Source organism: Lichenostomus cassidix, chromosome 4, assembly GCF_008360975.1.
Source record: "Lichenostomus cassidix isolate B80296 chromosome 4, HeHo_3.0, whole genome shotgun sequence".
Taxonomy (NCBI): Eukaryota; Metazoa; Chordata; class Aves; order Passeriformes; family Meliphagidae; genus Lichenostomus; species Lichenostomus cassidix.
The window spans coordinates 58,060,397-58,086,564 of record NC_139484.1 but is presented as its reverse complement, the minus strand read 5'-3'; the positions used below and the strand labels follow the sequence as shown (position 1 = coordinate 58,086,564).

Here is a 26,168-nt window from a genome sequence, read left to right as displayed (position 1 = left end):
ATCTTTGGGATATCTCCTCGATTTTTTGGAGATCTGCTGAAAATATGGGATAAACCATTTTAAAAAATGGAAAGTCCCACAAGAAGCTGGACGAGCTGTTTGGGGTTGGATTAATGGGATGGATTAATGACCATTAATGACCATTAATGATCGTTGAATGCTCATTAATGGTCATTAGATTAGAAACAATTAACGACCATTAACACCTTCAGGATCCATCCCAATCCATCCCAACCCCTGATTTCCGCCCATCCCTGCAGCCTGAAGCTTCCCGACGTCCTGGGGAAAGCATCCAGCACCCACCTGGACCAGAACCTGTTCCGTTTCCGGAGTGCCCACCTGGAGCAGATCCTGCAGACAGCCCTGAGGCTCAAGCACGAGAATTCCGACCTTTCCCAGATCCTGGAGCAGGTGGAGGATTGGCTGGGTCGGCTCCAGGCCATGGCAGAGGAGGTGACATTTCCCGGTTTTCCCATGGTGGTTTTGGTGGGAGGCAGGGGCGATGTTCCATTCCGGCTCCCAAATCCATTCTGGCTCCCAAATCCATGGATTCTCCCACAGTGCCAGGTTTGGCTCCATTTTGGCTCCAATGGTTGTTCATGGATGAGTTGAGTTCAGTTCACGGATTGGGAGAAGCTCTGGGAGAAGGACTTGGAATGTTGGTGGGTGGGAAGGTCCATATTCTCTGGGTTGATCCCACAGCAGGAAAAGATGGAATTCTGGAGCTCCTCTGTCATGGAGGCAGGCTGGGAGAGCTGGGAATGTTCCCCTGGAGAAGGGAAGGAGCCAGGGAGAGCTCAGAGCCCCTGGCAGGGCCTAAAGGGGCTCCAGGAGAGCTGCAGAGGGACTGGGGACAAGGCATGGAGGGACAGGAGACAGGGAATGGCTTCCCACTGGGAAAGGGGAGCTTGGGCTGGGATGTTGGGAATGAGGGATTGCTGGCTGGGAGGGTGGGGAGGGGCTGGGCTGGAATTGCCAGAGCAGCTGTGGTGCCCCTGGATCCCTGCAGTGTCCAAGGGCAGGCTGGATCCATCTGGGATAGTGGAAATTGTCCCTGGATGGAAATGGATGGGCTTTAAGATCCCTCCAACCCAAACCATTCCATGATTCCACAATCCCATGATTCCAGGCTCACATGGATCCCTGTGGATTTGTGTTTTCCAGCCCCAGAACAGCCTCCCAGACATCGTCATCTGGATGCTCCAGGGGGACAAACGCGTGGCTTTTGCTCGAGTCCCGGCCCACCAGGTCCTGTATTCCCGGAACATCTCCAACTGCTGCGGCAGGAACTGCGGGAAGCTCCAGACCATCTTCCTCAAGGTACTTCCAGAAGCATATCCAGGTGGAATCTCGATTTTCCAAACCGTTTTTCCCTAAAAAAATAAGCAAAGAGGGAGAAAATCCAGTGGGGAAGCCTCAAATCCCAATGTTCAGCCCCAGTTTCATGGAATCGTGGAACGGTTTGGGTTGGGAGACACCTTAAATCCCAACAATTCCACCCTGTTCTGTGGGCAGGGAGACTTCCCACTATCCCAGGTGGATCCAAGTCCATCCAACCTGGCCTTGGACACTTCCAAGGATCCAGGGAAAACCATAGCTTCTCTGGTTGAAGTTGATTCCTGCAGGAAAAGATCCTGGTTGTGTTCCTGCAGGAGATTCTCAGGATATCTTCCTCTATCCTGCAGTTCCAGGAAAGATCCATCCCAGTTTTTGCTTTTTTTTTGGAAAATCCATTTTATTTTTGAATTTTTCCAAATTCACAACCCTCTGCCGCTCCAGGAAATTTCAGCTGCTGCCTCCTCTCCCAGGCACTTCCTGAGCTTCTCCCATCTCCAAGGATATTTCATGTCCGGAAAATACTGGGAGCAGAGAAGCAGAACAGTACCAGCTCAAAAAAAAAAAAAAAGGGAAATAAAACAATAGGAATAAAATCCCAATTCCCCAACCCAGCTATCACCAAAACCAAACTCAAATCTCTCAGCTGGGATTTTTCCTTATCCACGATTTTGGGATGGAAAACCGGCAGTGCTTGGAGTGGGAGAAAGCTTATAGGGAGAGAGGAAAAAGGGCACTGAGGAAGAATTCTGGGAAATTTTTCCTGTTTTTCCTGAATGTGTGGGTTGGGTTTGCTGTCCTGACCCTGGAATTTGTCCCTGATCCTGTCCCTGATCCTATCCCTGATCCCATCCCTCATCCCATCCATGACCACTGGAATTCTGGAGCTCCTCAAGGTCAACTGGGAATGGTTGATGCTGGGATCGGATGATCCCAAAGGTCTTTTCCCACCTCAATCCCACTATCCCAAAGCGTTCCACCCACACCTGATGTTGTCCAAACTCCCACCTCTGCTCTGCATCCCACCAGCCCCACCCAGGGGTCCATCATTCCCTCCCTTCCGGCCTCCCATCCCCAGAATTCCCAAGAATTCCCATTAATCCCATCCCGGGACTGTGTCCTTGGCAGTACCCGCAGGAGGAGGCGATGGGGCCGCGGATCCCGGCGCAGATCCGGGTGCGCCTCTGGTTCGGATTGTCCGTGGACGAGAAGGAATTCAACCAATTTGCCGAGGGAAAACTCTCCGTCTTCGCCGAAACCGTGAGCATTCCCAAGGGATCCTCATCCTGGTGGGAAAAGGGGGTGGGATGGGCCTGAAACCTCACAATTCCCTAAAAACTGCGGGGAGAAGGAGGTGTTCCACCAGCTCAGCCTGGAATGCCAAGGGGAAAGTTGGGAATGAGCCGCCAAGCCGTGTTGTCGTTCATGGTGGGAAAATCAGGATGCAGTGGAATGGGTTGGATTTCTCCATCCCTCTGCAGGGATTATTCACAGGATTCTGTGGGCTTATTCATGTAATTCTGTTATTCCAACCCCGAATCCCTCTTTTTCTTGGCTCTCCCAGTACGAGAACCAGACCAAGCTGGCGCTGGTGGGGAACTGGGGCACCACCGGCCTGACCTATCCCAAATATTCCGACGTCACTGGCCGGATCAAGCTGCCCAAGGATAGCTTCCGGCCTTCCACGGGATGGACCTGGGCCGGGGATTGGTTCATCTGCCCGGAAAAGACGTGAGTGGAGCTTTTCCACTGGGAATCCCAACAAATTCCAGTGGGAAAATCTGGGATGCCAGCGGGGTTGCTCGTCTGTGCCTATGGATATCATTCCCCCCCATCCAAATCTTGGGATGCTCCAAAACTGAGGAATTCTAGGGTGGGATTTTCATCCCGGTTTGGGTTTTTCCCGAAGGGGAAACTTCGCTTGGAGGGGTGGGAGAAATTTGGGAAGGAGGGATGGGGAATCCCTGATTTTGGGAATTCCCGGGATGCAGGTTGCTGCACGACGTGGACGCAGGACACCTGAGCTTCGTGGAGGAGGTGTTTGAGAACCAAGTCCGGCTCCCTGGAGGGCAGTGGATCCACATGACTGATTCCTACACTGATGTGGTGAGGGAAAAGTGGGAATTCTGGGAGCCGGGCACTAGCCCGGGCTGGAATTCCAGAGGAAATTTCAGGATCCGTTTGGGTGAAAATTCCCTGTGTCCCACAGAATGGGGAGAAGGTTCTGCCCAAGGATGAGATCGAATGTCCTCCGGGCTGGAAGTGGGAAGATGTGGAATGGGATACGGATCTCAACAGGGCTGTGGATGAGAAAGGTAAGGAGGCAATTTTCAGATCTAGGATTTGAGAATTTTGGGATCTGGGATTTGGGAATTTTGGGATCCTGGCTTTGGGAATTTTGGGATCCTGGTTTCTTTCCATGGATTCATCACTGGGCATTCCAGAGGGATGGGTTGTGCCTTAAGTAAGGAAATCCAGCCTGGAAATTTTGTTGGATTCAGCCACAGCTTTGCTGTTGGTACCAGGGAGGGAATTTTGGGATCCTGGATTTGGGAATTTTGGGATCCTGGTTTCTTTCCATGGTCCATGGATGAGAACCTTCCCATGGCTGTGGGAGCTGGATCAGGAGAAGGGGTCAAATCCTGGGGGAACCTCTTGCCTTGGAAGCAGGATCTTCCCACAGCCTGGAGCTGTGGAATGGGAATTCCCAAAGGGATAATCTGGGAAGATCCTGGTGGAAAAGAAGTGGAAAACACCGGGCTGGAGAGCACCGGGATGGTCCCAAGGGTTGGGATGGCCAGAGGGAGGGAAGAGTCCTCGAGGTGGGATTTGGAGCCAGGGGACACCAGCGATCCATCGCCGGGAATTCCAGAGGGATTGGAATTAAAATTAAATTAAATCGGGAAATCCCACCAGAAAATTTTGTTGGATTCGACCACACCTTCGCTGTTGGAGGTTCCTGGTGGGATCCAAGGCGGGAGGCTCCAGCCAGGTGTTCTGTTCTTCCCAAGGCTGGGAATACGGGATCCCAATCCCGCCGGAGCGCAAGCCCAAGGCCTGGGTGCCGGCGGAGAAGATGTTCCACACCCACCGGCGCCGGCGCTGGGTGAGGCTCCGCCGGCGCCTCCCGGAGCACATGGAATCCGTGAGAAAGGTGGGATGAGCCGGAAAAGGGTGACAGTGGATTGGGATGTGGCCCTGTCCCTCCTGCGGGTGCCTGGCTTCGGCAGGATCTGCTTTTCCTTGGGAATTGGGGGTTCTCATCCCGATGTTCAGTGTTTTCCAGTGGGAAACTCCACATTCCTGGGGTGGAGACTGTTCTGGAGGGATTGGTTGGGATGGGAATATCCAGGAATTTGCCAGAGTTCGGGAGAAGGGGGTGGGTCGATGTCCCCAGCCTGTCCCTGTCCCGCTTCCCTCTAGATGGTGCCATTGGACTGGGAATGCCACCGCCGTCATTCCCTCCTCCAGCCACTTCCCGGGGACACTTATCTCCCTTCCCGGCAATTTTTTGGGATAATTGTGGCCACAGGAGCCCTGTCACCCTGTTTCCAAAGGGATGTGGATATCACAGGGAGGCGGGGAGGAAAATCCTTCCCATGCTTGGGGTGGAGAATCCACGGAGGAATTCCAGAGGTGGCAGAGCCACGGGAGGGATCGGGATGAGGGAAAAGGGAAAAGCGGGATGGGAACTGGAGCTGCTGGTGCTCCACAGGCCTGGCTGGGATTCAGTCCCATCCTTGCTCAACCCTGGCTCAGTGATCCTATTCCCAGTGGGATTCATCCCAGGGATTGGGGAAAGGCTGAATTCCCACTGGTGGAGCTGGAAATGTTAATGGCTGGGCTGGGAGAATCCAGCTCCATCCTGGGAAGTGTCTGAGGCCAGGCTGGACATTGGGGCTTGCAGAAATCTGGGATAGTGGGAGGTTTCCCTGAACTTGGATGGGGTGGGAATGGGATGGGATTTGAAGTCCCTCCAAACCATTCCAAGATTCTGGAGAGTCTCTGCTCTGGGGAGAGCTGGGAATGTTTCCCTGGAGAAGGGAAGGAGCCAGGGAGAGCTCAGAGCCCCTGGCAGGGCCTAAAGGGGCTCCAGGAGAGCTGCAGAGGGACTGGGGACAAGGCATGGAGGGAGAGGAGACAGGGAATGGCTTCCCAGTGGGAAAGGGGAGCTTGGGCTGGGATGTTGGGAATGAGGGATTGCTGTCTGGGAGGGTGGGGAGGGGCTGGGCTGGAATTGCCAGAGCAGCTGTGGTGCCCCTGGATCCCTGCAGTGTCCAAGGGCAGCTTGGATCCACCTGGGATAGTAGGAATTTTCCCTGAACATAGAACCGGTTGGGCTTTAAGGTCCCTTCCATCCTGAACCATTCCAGGATTCTGTGATGATCTCCAGGGCCTTTCCCAACCTAAACATTCCTTTGGTTCTCCCAACAATTCCATGACCCTATTCCATGATCCCAGCCTGGGGAAGCCACAGGGAAGGCCCAGGGTGGGACAACCGTAACCGACAACATCCCAAAAAGCCACAATCCATCTTTTGGGTGGATCCTGGCGATCCTGATCCCTATAATCCCTGTCCGGCAGCACAAGCAGGAGGAGCTGGATGGGGATGGCTGGGAATATGCTTCCCTCTTCGGCTGGCGCTTCCACCTCCAGCAGCGCCGCTCCGACTCCTTCCGCCGGCGCCGCTGGAGACGCCGGATGGAGCCTCTGGAACGCACCGGCCCTGCCGCCGTCTTTGCCTTGGAAGGGGCTCTGGTAGGGAACAGCTTCCCGCATTCCCAAATTTCCGTGGGAATTATCAGCTTCCCGTTACCAGCTTCCCATTATCAGCTTCCCGTTATCAGCTTCCTGTTATCTGCCCTGTTTGTTCTCTGCTATCCCAACTTTCTCCACGCTCTGGATTTCCCAATCCACTGCTTTTCCAATGATTCAATGAGAGCCAAAGCAGCACAAAGCTCCCATTCTGTGTTTTTATGGATTTTTTTCCCCTCCCCTTTTTGGCTTTTTTCCCCCCTCTGTCCCTACTCTGTCTTTCCCTCTGATCCAGCGTTGATCCCTTTGGGATCAAAGTGGCTCTGCGGTGTTTACCATGAGGTGCTCCCATCTGGGGGGTCCCAGAACTCCCGGTGGGATTGTTCCTATTCCCTGTTCCCCCTGGGATCCACAGATGGGAATTCTCAGCCTCAGGAATTGCTCCTTTCCCCACAAATATTCCAATGGGGCAATTAGGAGGACTTGGGAATCCCCAAGGGTTTTTCCAACCTGAATTTTCTCATTCCGTGGATCGCTGGAAGCCCAGATTCCTCTTGGACACCCTGGAGGATTCCATCCCAGTGGGAATCTCAGCTCTGGAGATGATCCCTACATTCCCGACGTTCCCTCCTTTTCCTTGCAGGGGGGAGTGACGGACGACAAGAGCGATGATGGAAAATCCGATGGAAAATCCGCATCCACCCTCAGTTTCGGAGTCAACCGACCCACGATCTCCTGCATTTTTGACTGTAAGGATCCAAGGGGAGTGGGAAAGCATTTCCCATCCTTTTCCTGGAGAAAGAGGGAAAAGGAAGGTGGAAAAAGAGTGGAGGGGAAGGGTGGCAAGTGGGAATATCCACACACTCTGGGATCCATTCTTGGGAAATCCTGGGGGGATTAACCTGGGTTTTCCTCAGATGGGAGACTGGAAATGATGGAAAACCATCGCAGGGCTCCTCTTTTCCATGATTCCCATTCCTCCGGCAGATGGGAATCGCTACCACCTCCGCTGTTACCTGTACCAGGCGCGGGATCTCATAGCCATGGACAAGGACAGCTTCTCCGGTGAGTCTGGATCCTCTCTGGGGGAATTCTGGGAATGTTGGGATCATCCCATGGGAAGGGACACCTCCCGTGATCCCAGGTGGATCCAGCCTGGCCTTGGACACTGCAGGGATCCAGGGACACCACAGCTGCTCTGGCAATTCCAGCCCAGCCCCTCCCCACCCTCCCAGCCAGGAATTCCATCCCAAGATCCCAGCCCAAGCTCCCCAAGGAATTTCTGGAGCCTTCCCTTCTCCAGGCTGGACATGATGGAGCACACAGAGAAGTTTCCATGGGATGTACTCAGGAAAAGTTCCAGAGGGTGATTTGATTTAATCAGAATCTTGGAGCCACCAGGCGCCTTCTTCTCCAGCATCCTCAGGAAATTCAGCATGAGATTTGATCCAGTGGAAGGTTCCCAGGCTATGGGGCTGGATTTGGATTATCCCTAAGGTCCCTTCCAACTCAAACCAGTCTGGGATCCCATAATTCCATAATTCCTCAGTATTCCGCACTTCTCACAGCAGAGCAGGAGAGCAGCAATCCCTGGGATTTGGGATTTGGGAAGGAGATTTCCTTGGAAAAAAGGGATTGAGGTGGAGAACGGGGTGTCCTGGGCTTTGAGGAGGAGTTTTCCATGTCCTGCTGCTCCACCCATTCCCAGCAGAACTCCAAGGATTTCTGAAATTCTCAGGATGACACCTGGGACATCCCATGCTGGAGTTTTTTTGGGATAGAAGTCGGAATAGGAGAAATCCTTTTTGTCTGTGGGATTGTGGTGCTGGAGGAGCTCAGATGCAGGAGGAGCATCCCTTTGGATTGTGGCTGAGGGGGGATGGAGAGGGATGACATGCTGGGAATTATCCCAGAAGCTGGAAAACCCCACATCCTCATCCCTGGGGTCTGGGCCATCCCAGCCAGGTGATCCCATTAATGCCATGGAGCTGGAAAAGCGGGAAAAGGGGATGTCACCACCTCTGGATCCGAGCTGGAGCTGGGACAGTGCAGAATGTCCCAAATCCCAGGAAAAATGTCCCTGGAGCACCCACAGGCGGGAGAGAGATCCAACATCCCTCCAGGGCTTTCCCTGCCTGCTTCCCATGGGAATTTGCAGAGGGATTTGGGTGGGATTTCCATCCAAACTCTGGGATTTAAGCCCCACCTTGGAACAGCGCATCCCAGGAATTATGGATCCCGGATGGGACAAAGGGACAATCCCAAAATTGGGGAAGTAGCTGCCAGGCAGCCGGACCGTGATCCCGAGGGAATCCTGCTTCTCCTGGAGGTTGGAATGGCGGGATTTTTGGGAATAAACACCCTGGAGCATCCAAACAATCCCCCCGTGTCTGCTCCCACCTCGAATTCCCACAAAAGGCTCCTTGTCGGGATGAGGAGGTGGGACTGAGGTGAGCTCATGGCCCGGGAGGGGAGTCCAGAATCCTTTTCCTTTGGAAAAATCCCGGCCAAGGACAACACGAGCAACAACGTTCCACAATGCGGGATTGTGATTCCCGCTGCCGGGAATAAAGGAGTTCATTAAAGGGGCTCGGCAGTTGGAAAAATAAACATTCCCTGCTCCCAACAAAGGGGCTTTAGAGAGGCTTCCATGAAAAAAAAAAAGGAGGAGAAGGGAGGGAAAAATGGCAAAAAAAAAAAAAAAGGGAAAAATCGACTCCAAATCCAGGGTTTTTTTGTTTATTGTAATGGACTTGGCTGGAAAAAAGGGTCTAAGTGAGAAAGGTTCTTCCCAGAGTGGATTGTTGGGAATGTCGGAGTTAGGCATGGGATAGAGGGGGGAATACACCTCCAGCCCCCCAATTCCCTGGAAAAGAGGGGAAAAGGGGGAAAAGGTGGGAAAAAGGGGGAATGCTGCCATGATCAGCCAGCCCTGCTTCCAGGGTTATGGGATGATCCTAGGATCTGAATCCAGGGGTGTATGGGATAATTCTGGGATCTGAATCCAGAGGTTTAAGGGACGCTCCCCACCCTCCCAGCCAGCAATCCCTCATTCCCAACATCCCAGCCCAAGCTCCCCTTTCCCACTGGGAAGCCATTCCCTGTCTCCTGTCCCTCCATGCCTTGTCCCCAGTCCCTCTGCAGCTCTCCTGGAGCCCCTTTAGGCCCTGGAAGTTGCTCCAAGATTTCCCCGGATCCTTAAACAATCCCAGCTCTCAGACTGAGCCTTCCCAGCTGGAAAACCACCTGAAAAGCCAGGTGATTTGGGGTTGGAATGCTGAATTCCAGGTATTCGGATGGCTCCTTCCCCCTCAAGCAAGACTAGAGGGACCCCAGGATGAGACAGAGGGAGCTGAGAACTCCCAAAATCCATGGATGGAGCTTGGAATCCTCACTGGTGGCTCCAGAAAGAGCTGGAGCTCGGATGGATCCTTGAATCCCATTCCTTGGATCTCATTCCCGCAGATCCCTACGCCATCGTGTCCTTCCTGCACCAGAGCCAGAAGACGGTGGTGGCGAAGAACACCCTGAATCCCACCTGGGATCAGACCCTGATATTCTACGAGATCGAGATTTTCGGGAATTCCCAGGACGTGGCCGAGTGCCCTCCCAACATCCTGGTGGAAATCTATGACCACGACACCTACGTGAGTGGGGGATTTCCTGGTGGGAATGAGGCATTCCCACCCTCTGGAATGTGGCATCGCTGGGTGGTTCAGGCCTTGAGGTGGATGCTCCGGAGGGTGAAATTCCAGGGAAAATCCTGTGGTGTCCTTGAGGTCTTGCTTGAGTCACCAAAGCTTTGCTGATGGCAGTTAAAGTGGGAAAATTAATGGTTTTTCCTCACGGAAAAACCTTGGGATAAGGTTGGAAGCAGTCGTGGAATTAGGGAAATGCCCGCTGCTGTTTGCTGTGTCCAAAGGGCTTGGAATGGTGGAATTTTGGGAGGTTGGTTGGAATTTTGAGGTTTTTTCCTGGAAAAACCAGGCTGGAGCCTGTGTTGAATGCTGGAGGGAATTCAGCACTTGGAATAGACCTCAGGAATATCTCAGGAATTTTTTGCCCTCTCTCCTGCTTCTTCCCAGCAGGAAGCAGGAAAAGATCCCATTGTGGTGTTGTGAACGGGATTTTTAGGAGTTGCTGAAGGTTCCGAGTTCCTTCTCTGGAATACTTGGGATAGGAATTCCACCTCCTAAGCCAAAACTCCTAAAAATGCACATTCCCAGTCTTTAGGAATTCTGGGAAGGAGCTGGAAAATGAATCCATTCATTTTCCTGCCCTGATCCCATAACAGCTCATCCCTCACTCCCGATTTTTGGCTGAGGATTGGGTGCATTGGGGGATGGGATTTCCCAGGAAAAATGATGGGAATGGCGATCCCGATTCCCGTGATTCCCATTCCAGGGGGCGGATGAATTCATGGGACGCTGCATCTGCCGGCCCAGCCTGGAGCGCTCGCCTCGGCTCTCCTGGTATCCTGTCGTCAAATCCGGCCGGAATGCTGGGGAGCTCCTGGCTGCCTTCGAGCTGATCCAGAGGGAAAAGGTGAGATCCATCCCCGAGCCCGGAATGCTCTGGAATTCTGGTTTCCCCCTAAGATTCAGCCTTTACTCAGCGTTGGGTTTTGTCCGTCCATTTATTTTTTTGTGGGAAGAGCTGGAGGGATTTGTCCCTTTTTGAGGGATAATTCCATAAACTGATAATTCCAATTCCCAGTGGTTTGGGGTTGGCTTGGTGGAAACCTGTGGAATTCCCGGTGGGATGGGCTGGATGGTTCCTTCTTTCCCAGGATGAGTCTCAGGGATACCGAGGGAGCTGGGAATTATGAAAATCCATAAGGAATACTGCGCTTCACTTGGAATTATTTCGGGAGGGGGTTTAGGAGAGCTGAAGCCACTCTGGCTTTTCCAACGGCTGCATCCTGAATGTGCCAGGGGAAATGGATGGAAAATGGGAAACTCAATCCCTCCATCCCGTTCTTCCCTCCCAGCCCTGAGGTTTAACTGGGAATGGGAATCCCATAATTCCCTATTCCCTGGAAATCCCAGGACAAGGCACCAAACGATCCCCATGTGGCTTCTTTCTCCTCATTCCCACAGAACAGGGTGGGAAAGGCCTTGGAAAGGCCTTGGAATGGGATTTGGTGGATTTGGTGCCTCCTGGCTGGATGAGAGTCCAGGATTTTTGGAGCTAGGAATGGAAGGGGCAGCACATGGATGAGGTTTCCCTGGCAGATAAAGTGGGATTAACACGGGGAATTTTCATGGGAATTGTGTTCTTTCCTTGCAGCCGGCTGTCCATCACATCCCTGGATTCGAGGTAATTCCAGACTCCTCCTTGTGACTCTGCTGTCCCTGCAGAGCTGCTGGGAATGGCCCAGCACCATTCCCAGCTTTCCCAGGGAATTTGATTCCATTTCCAGCCCTGCAGCAATCCCTCCATCCCATCCTAGGGAATTCATTTAGGATGACGGAATTCCCGTGTAGAGATTCTGGTTTTCCTCGGGTGATAAAGAAAACCAGGAGAAGTGGAACAAATCCTTCCTGACAGGGCAAATTTATCCCATCCCAGGATCCTGAGGATCTCATGGAGATACTCCTGGGACCGGAGGCAGGCTGGGAGAGCTGGGAATGTTCCCTGGAGAAGGGAAGGAGCCAGGGAGAGCTCAGAGCCCCTGGCAGGGCCTAAAGGGGCTCCAGGAGAGCTGCAGAGGGACTGGGGACAAGGCATGGAGGGACAGGAGACAGGGAATGGCTTCCCAGTGGGAAAGGGGAGCTTGGGCTGGGATGTTGGGAATGAGGGATTGCTGGCTGGGAGGGTGGGGAGGGGCTGGGCTGGAATTGCCAGAGCAGCTGTGGTGCCCCTGGATCCCTGCAGTGTCCAAGGGCAGCTTGGATCCACGTGGGACAATGGGAATTGTCCCTGCCTATGGAATGGATGGGATTTAAGGGATTTCAAAATTCCTTCCCACCCAAACTATTCCATGATTCCATTGAGTTATAAACCTTGGAATGGGCTTATGAATGGGAATTCCTCTAATTCTCTCCTCTCTTCCTCTTTCCCAGACCGAGCTCTCCTCCAGCCTGGATGAGGTGAGTCTTTGGGAATTCCTTGTTTTTCATCTTGGAATTGTTAAGATTTGCTTCCTTGGGAAATCCACTTTTTCCCAGATGGATCAAGCTGGAAGCATTTATTTTAGGAATTTTAGGAATAAGAGTGACCCCTGCAGGATGGGCTTTTCCCATGGCCGGGAATGTTGGGATCCATTGATCCTCTGGAATGAGGTGTCCCATCCTTCCGACCCAGGCACATGAGAGCCAGAATTCTGGGCCAGCCTTGGGAAATCCCAGTTCCAAACTTTCCCTGGAGAATTTGCCATGAATTGAGGATGTGCTGGAATGTTTTGAAGGAAATTCCCATGTCCCATCCCTGGGAAAATCCAGGGATAGTTTGGATGGGGCTGGGAGCAACCTGGGATAGTGGAAAGTTCCCTGCCCATGGATGAGGGTGGAATGGGATGGGATTTCTGATCCCTTCCACTGTAAAATATTCCATGATTCCACCATTCCCAAGATTCTGATTCCACGCCCGAGATCCCAAACTGTCCAAGACTTTATCCTTGTGCATCCCATGGAGCTGATCCCAGGCTGAAGCAAGAGGCGGAGTTGGGATCTTGGAAAACTCCAGGCAGGGAAAGATCTCCAAGATCTCTTGGAATGTTGTGGTGACCCTCAGAGCTGTGAATCCCAAAGTCCGGGAGATGCCCTAGGAAAGACCTGAGCCACATTCCTGGGAAAAGTAGGATTGGATGGGATAAACACAATTTTTCCAAGATTTTTTTCCCACCCAAGCCACCTTTCCTTGGGAACTCATCCTGGCATTCTATGTGTCCGTAATCATCTCTCCTCTTTTTCCCTCCATTTATTCCCACTGCCGGAATTCCTGGAATTCCACAGCTCTGCATCCCCGCCATGTTCTCCGAGGGGCTCCTCCAATGGGTATCTCACTCTCCTCCCTTCCCTCCCGTTTCCCAGAATCCAAGCAAAATCCCAGCAGAGCCTCTTAGGGAGAGCAGGATTGCAGGGCCTCCATCCTGACAAAATTCCCGAGGCTGCATCCCAAGGATTCCCATCTGGGAATCTCCAGTTCCTCATGGATGAACCCAAAGGACCAGGCTGGCCCTATCCTTTTCCTCCATTTTTCCTTGGGAATGGTTAAATCCCTGCCAAACTCTGGGATTTATCTTTGGAACACATCCCAGTTTCCCTTTAAACTGGGAATCTTTTCCAGCTTTTTTTTTTGGGCTCACTTGTGTTGAATTTTGCTCATCTTGGATCAAAATCCAGCTTGGATTCCATGATCTCCAGAGCACCTGGATTCCCTCTGATTTATCCTTGACCCATCCCGGCTCCCAGCAGGATTTTCATGGATTCTCCTTCCTCCAGCCAGCTGGGAATTGCTTGTTCCCATTCCCATCCGGATCCCTCCCTGCTCCCGCCTCATCCCCAGCATTTCCTGCTAATTTCCATCCATCCAGTGGAACATCCCGTCCTCCAGCATTCAGCTGGAATCTGGGAGAACACCTGGAAAACCACCGGGAGAGCAGCAGGGACTGAGGAAGGACCTAAAAAAAATCCTGGAATGATGCGGGGTTAAAATCCAAGTTGATCCCGGAGAGGATGGAAAGGGGCAGGAGCTCTTCCCTGAGGCATTCCCATTGGATTTGCCGAAGGATTGATCACTAACGTCCCTTCCAACCCAAACCATTCCATGATTTTGGGCCTGAGTGGCCTGAAATGATTTTTTTTGGGAATTAGCATTCCAGAGGTAATGCAGGGAATGTGGGATACTCTGCAGCTCTCCCTTCTCCTCCTTCGGGTTATCCTGGATAAAATTCCCATTCCCTGCCGGCACTAACCAACACTGGGAGCACGTGGAGCGTGGGATGAGGGAGTGGCTTCTCTGTGTGGGAAAATTCCCAAATGGAATTACCAAAAACCTTTGGCTAATGAGCCACGAGGCTCAGGAACCACCAGAAATTCCCAAGGAAAGTCAAAGCTTAGAATTTTATGGGAAAAGGGGTTGGAACTGGACGATCCTTAAGGTCCTTTCCTACCCCAACCATTCCCTGATTCCATGATTTTCCGCGGGAATCCCCTTTGGAGAGCCAATCCCTGACCCAATCCTGTGACTGAAACGCATCCCCGCTTCCTTTAATCCAATAAAATTCCAGCCGGGAGAAAATTCCAAGCTCCTAAATTGCTCCCAACTGCAGGGATAGTTTCCAGAGGTTTTGCTTCCATTCTGGCCTTTCTTGGGGTTCAGAACTGGGAGATGCAGGAGAAGAACACGAGGAATTCCTGGTCCTGCTTTCCTCCTCTGGGAAGGCAAACTGGGAATTCATCAAGAATTCCAAGAGTTGGGATCACCCGGATGGAATTCCCAGGTACAAGGGCAGATCCCTTGAATCCCCTTGGGAAAAACTCAGGGATCTCTCTCAGCATCTGAGAGGACCAGGCTGGATCCATTCTTCTCCTTCATTTTTTCTTGGGAATGGCTTTTCGGGGCTAAATCCCAAACTCTGGGATTTATCTTTGGATCATTTAAACTGGGAATTTTTCCAGCCATGGTTTTTTTGCCTCATCCATGTTGTCTTCCACTCATCCTGGATCCAAGTCTGGGATGGATTCCATGATGTTCAGAGTTCCATTCCACCTGGATTCCCCCTTGTTCAGCCCATCCCGGCTCCCAGGAGGATTTTCATGGATTCTCCTCCCTCCACCCAGCTGGGAATTGCTTTTTCCTGCTCCCATCCTCATCCCTCCCTGCTTCCACCTCATCCCTGGCATTCCCTGCCCATTGGATCTTCTCCAGGATGGATTCAAGGGATAAAACCACTTTTCCAGAACCTCCATCCTGCCATTCCTCATCTTCCCAGAAGAGATGAATGAGTTTGGTGGAGATGGAGGTTCTGGGTGAATCCAGCGTGGGGAGGGATTGATGTCCCATTATCTCATCCCATTATTCCATCCCATCCCGGTGCTTCCTGACATTCCCTTTTCCTCTCCGCTCCCGCAGTCTGAGGATTCCGACCTTCCCTATCCGCCGCCCCAGCGGGAGCCCAACGTCTACATGGTTCCGCAGGGAATCAAACCCGTCCTGCAGCGCACGGCCATCGAGGTGAGTCTGTGATCCCGCGAGATCCCACAGGATCGGGGAATGAGGGCCGGGAATGGGATCTGAGATGGATTCTGGAGGAAAGGAGGTTCTGGGGGGATCTTCTGGATCCACACAATTCCCTGATGGGAAGGTGGAGCTGGAGGGGTTGGGATTTGCTCCCTGGGAAGAAGGGGTGGAATAAGGATGAAGTTCAGGTTGGACATCAGCAGGAATTTCCTCATGGAAAGGCTGGTCAGGCCTTGGAAGTGCCCAGGCAGGTTTGGAGTGTCCATTCTTGGAGGTGTCCAAGGAGTTCCTGGTGCTGAGGTGTGGATAGGCACAGATTGGACTCAATGACCTTGGATGCCTTTTCCAACCTCAGTGATTCCATAATTCCCACCACTGGTTGCACGGTTGAACCTCCAGGTTCTCCTCCACTTGGAGGTCTTTTCCAACCTCAGTCATTCCATGATTCCCACTCCTACACATCCTACATGGCTGAACCTCCAGGTTCTCCTCTGCTGCTGAGGAGCTCCATGGACACCTGGGAGCAGAGCTTTGCCTCAGGATTTGGTATTCCCTCATCCCGCAGATCCTGGCCTGGGGGCTGAGGAACCTCAAGAGCTTCCAGCTGGCCAGCGTGAGCTCGCCCAGCCTGCTGGTGGAGTGTGGCGGGCAGCGTGTCCAGTCTGGAGTCATCAAGAACGTCAGGAAGAATCCCAACTTCGACGTCTGTGTGCTCTTCATGGAAGTGGTGAGGTCCTGGTGGGGCTGGCTTGGGGGAGAAGGTCCCATTAAAATGCATCTCGGGGTGAAGGACCTCAAAATCCCATAAAAATAGATTTTGTGAAGGACTTCACATCCTGTAAAATTGGATCTCCTGGTGGAGGATCCCAAAGTCCCATCAAGTTGGGCCTTGTGGTGAAGGACCTCAAAATTCCATGAAAATTGATCTTATGGTGAAAGACCTCGAAGTCCCATAAAGATGGATTTTATGGTGAAGGATGTCAAGATCTCATAAAAATGATCTTGTGGTGAGGGACCTCAAAATCCCATAAAGACATGTCCTTGTGAAGGATCCATAAAATTGGATCTTGGGGTGAAGGACCTCCAAATCCCATAAATATGGGTCTTGTGTTGAACTTAACACTTGGTATTTTTGGTGTGGTGAGGAACATCCACCCTCCCTTTCCAGCCTCATTCCATGGCCTCATTCCATGTTCCCTTCCCTCTTCCCGCAGCGCCTTCCCAAGGAGAGCCTCTACAGCCCCCCCATCATCCTGAAGGTCATCGACAATCGCCCCTTCGGCCGCCGGCCCGTGGTGGGACAGTGCACCATCCGATCCCTGGAGGAATTCTATTGGGATCCTTCCCAGCAGGACACGGCGGCGCCCCAGGAGCAGCCGGGTGGGTGGGAATGTCGGGATTTGTGTCCTTTGTGGAGTTGTGGAATGGGATGGGTGGGAAGGGATTTTAGAGATCATCCCAGGTCCATCCAGGGATAATTCCCACTATCCCAGGTGGATCCAAGCTGCCCTTGGACACTGCAGGGATCCAGGGGCACCACAGCTGCTCTGGCAATTCCAGCCCAGCCCCTCCCCACCCTCCCAGCCAGCAATCCCTCAATCCCAACATCCCACCCCAATCTCCTCCTTCAGTTTAATCTGTTCCCCCTTATCCTGGCACTCCATGTCCTTTTCCCAAGTCCCTCTCCCGACTCCGTGGAATCCTGGATTGGATCGGGATAATGGATATTAACTCTGGGTGCTGTGAAAAGTCTGGATGAGGTTGGGATCATGGATATGAACTTTGGGTGGTGGGAAGAGCCTGGGATCATGGAGATGGAGTCTGGGAGGGGCTGGGATCACTCCTGGAGGCTCTGGGATTCCCAAATCCTGGGATCCTGGTGACTCCCACTCCGGTTGCAGATGACGTCAGCCTCACGCCCAGGGACGACGTCCTCATCGACATCGACGACAAGGAGCCCCTGATTCCCACCCAGGTATGGAAAATGCCACCATGCTGGGAAAATCCCAGATTTTTTTCCATGCTTTGCCAGATCTGGTGAGGGTGGAGTGACCCAGCAGTGCTGATGTGAGGCTTGATCCGGTTGGATCCATCCTTTCCCAACTTCCATGTGTTTTCCCTCCCTCTCCTCACCTGCGCAACCCCAAACTCCTTCTCCTTCCCTTTGCTGGGATTTGCTTTCCTGACGGAGAGAAATCCATGCCAGGCTCTTCCCAAGGAAACAAAAATTCCCTGAGGCTCCATCGTCCTCACCCCAGGTCTTCTTTTCCTAGTTTGGCTCCTGCTTTGTGGGAATTTTGCTGGACTGGGATTGCAGAATCCCAAATCCCGAATCCATGGTGGTGGGAGCATGGAAGGAGGAAGGGAATTGGTGAAGTTCCAGCTCTGTGCTGAGGGATCTCAGCTTTCCCTTGGGAATGGATTGGGATCTGACACCCCTGGAGCTTCCGTTTTTCCAGGAACTTCCCATATCCACAGTCCTTGGATTCCTTCTGCAGCAGAAGGAATCTTTGGGGCAGAGCTGTGTGTGGGATGCACAGATCCGGAGGTGATCCCGGTGCCTCTGGAGCAGCTGGGAATGCCATCAGGAATGTTTGGTGAAGCTTTTCCCAGTCTCCTATTCCTTGGTGGGATATCACAAGCTGGAATTTCCTTTCTCCCTGTGCCTGGTGTCGCAGGGCTGGAAAAGCCGGAGTTTTCCGGAAGGGATCTGCCTCTCAGGTGTTTCCTGCCTCAGTTTTCTGGGACTTGAGCACTTCCAGGGATGGAGGAGCTGGTAAATCCAAGATGTCCAGCTTGGGCATGGATCCTGCTCTTTTCCATGTCCTTGCTGGTACCTGGGGGATTCTATTCCCAAGGATTTCCCAGTGCCATGGGATATTTGTGGTGTATCCTAAAGCTGGGTCCCACATCGAGCTGGGAGTCAGGAATTTGGCCAATTCCCAGCAAAATCTGTGGATGTGGGAATGCAGCTTTGGCTGGCTCTGCTCATTCCCACTCCAAATCCTCATCCCTGGAAGTGTCCAAGGCCAGGTTGGAATAGGCTTGGAGAAACCTGGGATAGCAGGTCCATGGAAAGGGTGGAATGGGATGGGATTTAAGGTCCTTCCCACCCAAACCATTCCATGATCCCATGATTCTGTTCACAGCTCCCTTGGGACCTTGTCCTGAAATCCTTCAGTCTCTGTCAGGAATGGGACAGGGGAATTGGGAAATTTGGCTCTAGGGAAAAGTGTGGAAAGGAAAAAGCAGTTCCCAAAAATGCTCCTGGTTGGAATGTTGGGAAATTGGGAAAGCAGCCTCATTCTCTCCTGTTCGCTTCCCATTTAAGGATTTATCCCTAAAATTTACAATTGGGCTTTGTCTTGGATCAGGGAAGTAACTGGAGCATGCCCGTGGAAAACGTGGAATTTTGGCACAGGAATTTCTGCAATAAATCCCCCTTTTTCTAGTCCAGGATGGAGAAACCTGGGAGAAAACGGAGGGAATAATGTGGGAATCTCCTGGGGCCTGAGAGGGGGCTGAACCCACTGTGGGATGCCAAATTGGGATGTGGAACTGGGATCTTCCATGATCCAAGGTTTCCCATGATCCAGAATCGGGATCTCACATGATCCAGTGCTGGCAGTGCCTGGACGATGTTGTGCTGGTCATTCCCACTGGTGGCATTCCCAGTTTGTCCCATTTTTCCGAGTGGTCAGGATGGAATAAGCACCCTGGGATGCCCAGAGTCAGGGTTGGCTGTGCCTGCTATTCCCTGGAAATTTCTCTCAGATTCCCATGACTTATTCCTGGAAAACCACATTGGTGGCAAATCTCCCACTTGTTTCTTTGGGAACAAAACCTCGGGATTGGACACACCTCCCTGGAGCTCTGGGGGCTGTTCCCGAGAATTGGGGAGATCCCATTCCCAAGATCCTGGAGGAAGGAATCAGATGGAATCCTGGAGCTTTTTTTCCCTGGGGCAGCCTAAAGTTTGTTGGAATTATCTCCGAGCTTGGATCAAATTTAGGGAAGAGTTTAAACAGCAGGAAGAGTGGGAGAGGGATGTGGCAAAATCATTCCAAAGTGGAAGATTTTGGGCATTTTTTTCCCGGAAAAAACATTTCCCATACAATGCAATTCCTGCCATGAGTGGAGCTCTTCAGTTTGATCCTGTATTTGTCTTTCTCCCTTTGTTCCTTTCCTTGTTTTTCCCATCATTTCGGGAAAGGAGGGAGCTCCTTCCTGGAAAGCCAACCCCAAATTCCCACCTCGGAATTTTGGCCCTGGAAAAGCTGCTCCTCTCCTGGAGGTGGACAGGGATGGAGGCGTGGATGCACCGTCGGGATCATTCCGTCCATCCAGGGCCAGATTTGGGAGGTCGAGGAGCAATCCCAATCCTCAGGGACCATCCCACTCCTCCTTCCTGGGAAAAGGGATGGATCCCAACGCAGCAGGAATATTCCAGCAGCGCCCTCAGCAGCAGGAGCCAGGATTTTTCATGGATGCTTTTCCTTGTGTGGCTCCAGAGTTTTTCTCCCTCCTTGCCAAGCCTGGCTTTGCTCCCTCCTCCCATGGATGGCTGGAACAAAGGATCCCTTTGTTGCTTCCCATGGAAAATCGGGAAAACAACCAGAGGTGAAATCCCTCCGCTCCGAGCTTTGGGAGTGTGTTATCCATCTGATCCGAGCGGGATCAGGAGTTCAGCTGGAGTTTAAAACCAGGTTAAGTGCACAGGAATCACGTCCAAAAAATCATGGAAAAGCTGTTTTTCCCGGCTAATCCCGTCTAGTTCGGTTTTTTGGGAGAAGGGGTTTTGGAAAGGAGGAATGTGTGGAAGAAGCTGCTGGATCAGGCCTTGTTCTGCCTGCTCTGCTTCCCGTGTTTTCTGAGGGTTCATTTCCATGGGAAGCAGCTCGGGAAGGACATCCACAGATCCATGGGATGAGCAGGATTTTGATCCTTTGGATTTTATCCAATGGATAAATTGGCTGGAAAGGAGCCATTCCCAGCAGCTTCTGGGAGCTGTGTGGGAATCCCGGTGGAAAACGATCCTGAGGGAATTTTTTCCCTATGGAGCAGCTGGAAATTTTGGGGTTTGGCCCAAGGATGCTGGTCTGGATTTGTAGGATTGGAGCAGCGTTTTGGGAACCAACCCGAGCTGGATAATTGGGAATGCTGTTGGGATTGGCTCGGTGCTCAAACTCGGCTGTTTTCTGGGAAGAAACTCTCATTCCTGCCCCTTTCCCACCTCCAAGGGATTGAACCTTGGAATCCAGGATCACTTCCAGGCAGGAAGTGATCCCAGGTTTTTGGGATCCCAGGATTTGGTTTGCCGAGGATGTGCTGGGCTTGGATCTGGGCCTTGATCCTGAGAATTCCCAATCCCATTCCAAACCCCCTCTGGCCCAGATTCCTACTTGGATCCTGATAATTCCCTGTGTTTGCAGCCCTCGGTATCCAGGGAAAAGCCTCTCCTCCACAGGGAATTACTAACAGCTTTTCCATATTTTTTCTGCTGTAATATCCCATTTTTCCTCTACCTCACTCCATCTATGCCCATTTTTCTGAACATCCCTAAAAACTCCAGCCCTGCTCTCATCCCAAAGTTGCCTCATCCCGGGAAACCCCAGGGTTGGGAATATCTGTTCGGATGAATCCCTTGAATTTCTCCCAAACGGTTGCTTTCGCTGATGTGTGTTCATCCCTGAATTTCCTGGAATTCCTTGGATAACGGCTCCTTTTAATTTGTAGCTTGCCGAGGCTTTGACGAGCTCAGCGCTAATTAACATCCCGGATTCCCGGGCCCTGCCCCATGTAGGTATCGCTTCCTTCCTAATTAACGGCTTCATTAATGACCCCAATCCACGGGAATGCGCGGATTGAAATGTGAGCAGGAGTTTCCTTCCGGGAAAGATCTCGCTGGCTGCTTAGGAAAATGGCAATTCCAGCTGGATGCCTGAGTGTCCTTGGGTTTTCCGCTCGTTCCAAAGGGAATGAGGGTGGTTTGGGGAGGAATTCTGTCTCCAGCTCTGGGATCCCAGCTCAGGAAGGATGTGGGAATGTGGGAACGATCCAGAGGAGGCACTGGGATGATAGGAGGGATGAACTGGGAATGCTGGGTGGAAAGGCTGGGAGAGCTGGGAATGTTCCCTGGAGAAGGGAAGGAGCCAGGGAGAGTTCAGAGCCCCTGGCAGGGCCTAAAGGGGCTCCAGGAGAGCTGCAGAGGGACTGGGGACAAGGCATGGAGGGACAGGAGACAGGGAATGGCTTCCCAGTGGGAAAGGGGAGCTTGGGCTGGGATGTTGGGAATGAGGGATTGCTGGCTGGGAGGGTGGGGAGGGGCTGGGCTGGAATTGCCAGAGCAGCTGTGGTGCCCCTGGATCCCTGCAGTGCCCAAGGGCAGCTTGGATCCACCTGGGATGGTGGGAATTGTCCCTGCCCACGGATAGGATGGGATTTAAGGATTCCTTCCCTTCTCCTGCTCCCTTTTTTTCCATGAGAAAACCAGATGTTGGGATATTCCTGGGTTTTACAGGGAGAGCAGTGGAGCTGCTTTGTGTTCTCAAGAGGAGCAGTTCCCTGTATCCCAAATTCATCCCGATTAGATTCCTGATGGAATTTTGGAATGGTTTGGGTGGGGATGACCTTAAATCCCATCCCATTCCACCCCATCCATGGCAGGGACACCTCCCACTATCCCAAGTTGTCCCAAGATCCTTCCAACCTGGCCTTGGACACTGCCAGGGATCCAGACATTGTCCACACATGGGTGGCAGTGCAGGAATCCCAAATGTGGAAGCAAAAATTCCCTAAATAATGCCCTCATCCCACTGTCCATGCCCATCTTTCATCTACATGGATATGTTTTTGGTTAAGGACAAATAAAATCCAGGGGGAAAAAAAAAACCAACAAAAAAGCCAAGGATGGAAAAGCTGCAAACCATTAATTTAAAATGGAAGCAAGCGAATCTGAGTCAGGAATAAACCATCCCATTATCCTGGCCTTTTCCAGGATTTCTAGGAACGGGAATCAATGTGACAAAGCCCAGGTTGCAGAAAGCTGGGAATATTTCTTTGGGAAGACCATCCCGGTTTGGAAAGCTGAGTTCCCATCTCCCTTCCCGTCTCCTTCTCCTTTATAGCTCCGGAGCTTCGCACGAAAGCTGGAGATGGAGAATGAGGCCCAGGGGCTGCAGCCGGGGAAATCTTAGGAAAAAGGATTTTCCAGCCAAAAAAATCCAGCCCAGTGTGGGGAGTGTGAGGGAGGTCCTGGATTTCACTGGGATCTGCCTCTGTCTGGGGCGGGAATGACAAGGGGGAAGGGTTGGAAGTGCCAAAGGGCAGGGATGGATGGACGTTGGGATGGAATTGCTGGCTGGGAGGGTGGGGAGAGGTTGGGATGGAATTCCTGGAGAAGCTGTGGTGTCCCTGGATCCCTGGAAGTGTCCAAGGCCAGGTTGGATCCACCTGGGATGGTGGGAATTGTCCCTGCCCATGGAATGGGATGAGGTTGTTTCAGACACGCAAATCCCCCATCCCGATTCACGGAGCCAATTCCAGCTGATCCAAGTCTGTAAACTATTTGGGATAATTGGTTGTTTGCTGGGTTTACTTCTTCCCAATCCGAGCCCACATTTCACGGCTTCTCCGGTTACTGTTCCCTGGAAAAGCTCCGGGGGTCGGATGTCTCCTCCTGGGAATGGTTCCCAACCCAGCCCCGGAATGTTCCTGATGGTTTTTATATTCCCGGTTGGGAGCCAGCCATGGCACTGCCACGGGGGAGGGGTGGATAAAATTCCCAGGGAAATCTCCAGGGCTGGGTTTCCACAGCCTGGGGTTTGTAGGATCGTGGAATGGTTTGGGTGGGATGGGAGCTGGAAGTTCATCCCATTCCATGGGCTGGGACAATTCCTCCTGTCCCAGGTGGATCCAAACCCCAATGTCCAGCCTGCCCTTGGACACTGCAGGGATCCAGGGATACCACAGCTTCTCTGAAATTCCATCCCAGCCCCTTCCCACACTCCCAGCTAGAAATTTTTTCCAGAAAGGGAAAATTCTCCTCCCTCCAGCCGTGCTTTGTGCCTGGAGCTGCTGCAGCTCCTGGGATGATGGGATCAGGTGAAGTGATCCCGTTATTCCCAGGATATCCAAAGGACAGCTCCCTCTTGGGAAAAAGGTTGGAATTGAAGGGTGGTGAGGCTCTGGAAGTGAGAAGGAAGAGGGAAGGAACAGGGATAGGGAGAGAGGAACCCTCTGGATAATCATGGCAGCAGCTTTCCAAGTCTGGAGAAGCTTCTTTTCCCAGAAAATATGTGGATCTGGTCACTTGGAGTTAAATTTATCCAGAAGTGACACTCATCTGGGGGCTGTGCACCCCAGATCCATGAAAAAGCTGGAGAGGAAGACCCCAATCCCAAAGATCCTCTGTCCCATGTCCAGGATAAACCCCTGGAGGGGATTTTGGGATACCTGCAAGGAGTTTCATCCATCCCTGGATAAGTGAAATCCCTCAATCCATCCTTTGCCGATCCATCGCTTTCCCTGCCTTTCCCATTCCCAAACGGATTCATATCCATCGCTATTAACATTCCAGCTGCTCCCCTTCCCTCCTTTTTATGTTTTCCTGCTTTTTTAATTGGAAAAAATGTCAAAATCCACCAAAATCTCTAATCCAACTCTTTCCCTTGGGGCTGCAGAGGATTCCGTGGGTAAGTCATGGGATGAATCCAAGCGTTTTCCTTATATCCCAATACCTGTGGAATGTCACAATGTCTGAATGGAGCTTTGAACTATAAAATGGGAAGTGAAGGGAGAAAAATATGGATTTTCCAAAAAAAAAAAAAAAAAAGGAGGTGTCAGAAGCCTCGGAGTGAATTTCTGGAATATTCCTGTTAAATCCAATGTCTATCCATTAAATCCTACTTCAAATATAAATCCAATAAAACTCCATTTGGAATCCTCCGTGAGGTCACTGATCTGGAATTCTGTGGCCTCCTAAAAGGAAACACCAGGATTTTGCAGGAATTCTTCATCGGATTGCCGGCAAAGCGATCTCAAAAATGGAATTCCTGTAAAATCCATGGAATTGTTGAGCTGGCGTATCCGGTTTTCCTCTTGGAATGGCATCCTTGGAGCTGGAATGGTATGCACCGGGAGTGAGGCAATGGGTGATGAGGTTTTGTGGGATTTTCCCATTTTTTCCTTTTTGTCCAAGGGTTGTGTCCTTCCAGAGACCTGAGCGCCATTGGGAAAGATGGGAATTTTATAGATTTATTCATTTATCCACAGGTTTTTTTGGGATGGGGAGGTCAGGTGGTGCTGGGATACAACCAGGAAGTCAATCCCTGTCTGCCAAATTCCAAAAATTTCCAGAGAAAGCCTAAAATCGGAGAATTTCAGGCTGGTAACACCCAAGTTAAATTGTTTCATTCCCTGTGTGATCCTTCATGGAAATCCTGGGAAAACCAAACTGCACATGGGCAAAAATTCCCTAAAAATGCTTCAAATTCTTCTTGGAATATTATTCTTGGAGTTCTACCTGATCTTCCCATAGGGAATCATCCTCTTGGGAATATCCAGTGCAACAGCTGGATTTGGGCTGGGAGCATCCCAAAAACCCCGGAAATCTGGGATGGAGTTGATGCAGGGTTCACTTCCCAAATCTGGGAGCTGCTGCTGCCATTTTCCCGGGATTTTCTTGTGGAAAAGGAGTAACTTTGGGATCTCTGGCTGCAGGAGGAGGAATTCATCGATTGGTGGAGCAAATTTTACGCTTCCACAGGAGAGAGGGAAAAATGCGGGAATTACTTGGAAAAGGGATTTGACACCTTGAAGGTGAGTGGCCTCCACTGGAATTCCTTGGAATTCCACTCCATGTTTTCCTTGGGATTTTACCCTTTTTTTTCTCATCCAGGCAAAAAAGAAAAAGGAAACTTTTTTCCCAGTTTGGAAAATTCCATTTCCTTTGGAAAATCTTTTTGGGGGAACTTCCAGAAATTTTCCCCTTGGGAAGTAGTGGGGAGTTTGCCACCTTGGGAAGGGTTTGGGAATGAGGAAAATCTGGGATTGCTCATGGCAGAGGGAGATTTAAGCCCGAGGAATGCAAAATAGGGAAGATTTTCCTTGATTGTAAGGAAAATATTTAAGGAAAATATTCCGAAAATCTCTATCCATGAAAAACCTTCCAGGAGACCTTGGCTTTGTCTGGGTCATTGGGATGGGCTGGAATTTTTTGTGGGATTCCCCAGTTCTCCTCTTCTCACTGTCCCAGAGGAAAATAAGGGAGAAAAATCCCTGGGCATTTCTCCCCATGGATTGTATTTTCCCATGGGATTGAGGACATTGGGTGGAATTTTTTCCCTGCTCCATCTTTTCCTCCACAGGTCTATGACACAGAGCTGGAAAACCTGGAGGAATTCGAGCACCTCTCCGATTTCTGCCACACCTTCCAGCTGTTCCGGGGCCGATCCCAGGATTCCAGCGAGGACCCCTCGGTCGTGGGGGAATTCAAGGTGGGTTGTGTCCATGGGGTGGGAATGGGAGGATCCTCAAGGTCCTTTCCGGCTCAAATCATCCCATGACTCCAGGAATTGTGGGAGTTGTGGAATCGTCACCCATGGAAGTGTCTGAGGTTTCTTGGATGGGGCTTGGAGCAACCTGGGATAGTGGGAGACGTCCCTGAACATGGATGGGGATGGGAATGGGATGGGATTTAATGTTCCTCCAAACCCAACCCATTCCAGGATTCTGGATCCAGGCTGGGAGAGCTGGGAATGTTCCCTGGAGAAGGGAAGGAGGCAGGGAGAGCTCAGAGCCCCTGGCAGGGCCTAAAGGAGCTCCAGGAGAGCTGCAGAGGGACTGGGGACAAGGCATGGAGGGACAGGAGACAGGGAATGGCTTCCCAGTGG

The 26,168-nt window shown here is 51.7% G+C and overlaps 1 protein-coding gene across 6 annotated transcripts in view; it reads left to right on the top strand.

Annotated features, from left to right (window-relative positions):
* Nucleotides 1-26,168, top strand: part of DYSF (dysferlin) — a 70,321-nt gene that overhangs the window by 20,647 nt on the left and 23,506 nt on the right. For 4 of the 6 annotated variants that reach the window (XM_085059352.1, XM_085059351.1, XM_085059350.1 and 1 more), the window contains 22 exons: nucleotides 261-453; nucleotides 1,165-1,320; nucleotides 2,464-2,595; nucleotides 2,900-3,066; nucleotides 3,327-3,441; nucleotides 3,545-3,650; nucleotides 4,347-4,489; nucleotides 5,920-6,093; nucleotides 6,734-6,839; nucleotides 7,078-7,155; nucleotides 9,556-9,737; nucleotides 10,495-10,635; nucleotides 11,380-11,409; nucleotides 12,156-12,182; nucleotides 13,047-13,088; nucleotides 15,169-15,270; nucleotides 15,842-16,003; nucleotides 16,491-16,656; nucleotides 17,178-17,251; nucleotides 21,013-21,075; nucleotides 24,997-25,095; nucleotides 25,644-25,772. In XM_085059352.1, coding sequence (XP_084915478.1) covers nucleotides 261-453; nucleotides 1,165-1,320; nucleotides 2,464-2,595; nucleotides 2,900-3,066; nucleotides 3,327-3,441; nucleotides 3,545-3,650; nucleotides 4,347-4,489; nucleotides 5,920-6,093; nucleotides 6,734-6,839; nucleotides 7,078-7,155; nucleotides 9,556-9,737; nucleotides 10,495-10,635; nucleotides 11,380-11,409; nucleotides 12,156-12,182; nucleotides 13,047-13,088; nucleotides 15,169-15,270; nucleotides 15,842-16,003; nucleotides 16,491-16,656; nucleotides 17,178-17,251; nucleotides 21,013-21,075; nucleotides 24,997-25,095; nucleotides 25,644-25,772 — 2,587 coding nt within the window. Of the gene's footprint in view, nucleotides 1-260; nucleotides 454-1,164; nucleotides 1,321-2,463; nucleotides 2,596-2,899; nucleotides 3,067-3,326; nucleotides 3,442-3,544; nucleotides 3,651-4,346; nucleotides 4,490-5,919; nucleotides 6,094-6,733; nucleotides 6,840-7,077; nucleotides 7,156-9,555; nucleotides 9,738-10,494; nucleotides 10,636-11,379; nucleotides 11,410-12,155; nucleotides 12,183-13,046; nucleotides 13,089-15,168; nucleotides 15,271-15,841; nucleotides 16,004-16,490; nucleotides 16,657-17,177; nucleotides 17,252-21,012; nucleotides 21,076-23,936; nucleotides 23,970-24,996; nucleotides 25,096-25,643; nucleotides 25,773-26,168 lie in introns of all 6 variants that reach the window. The other 2 variants (XM_085059353.1, XM_085059349.1) reach the window with 2 other exon arrangements.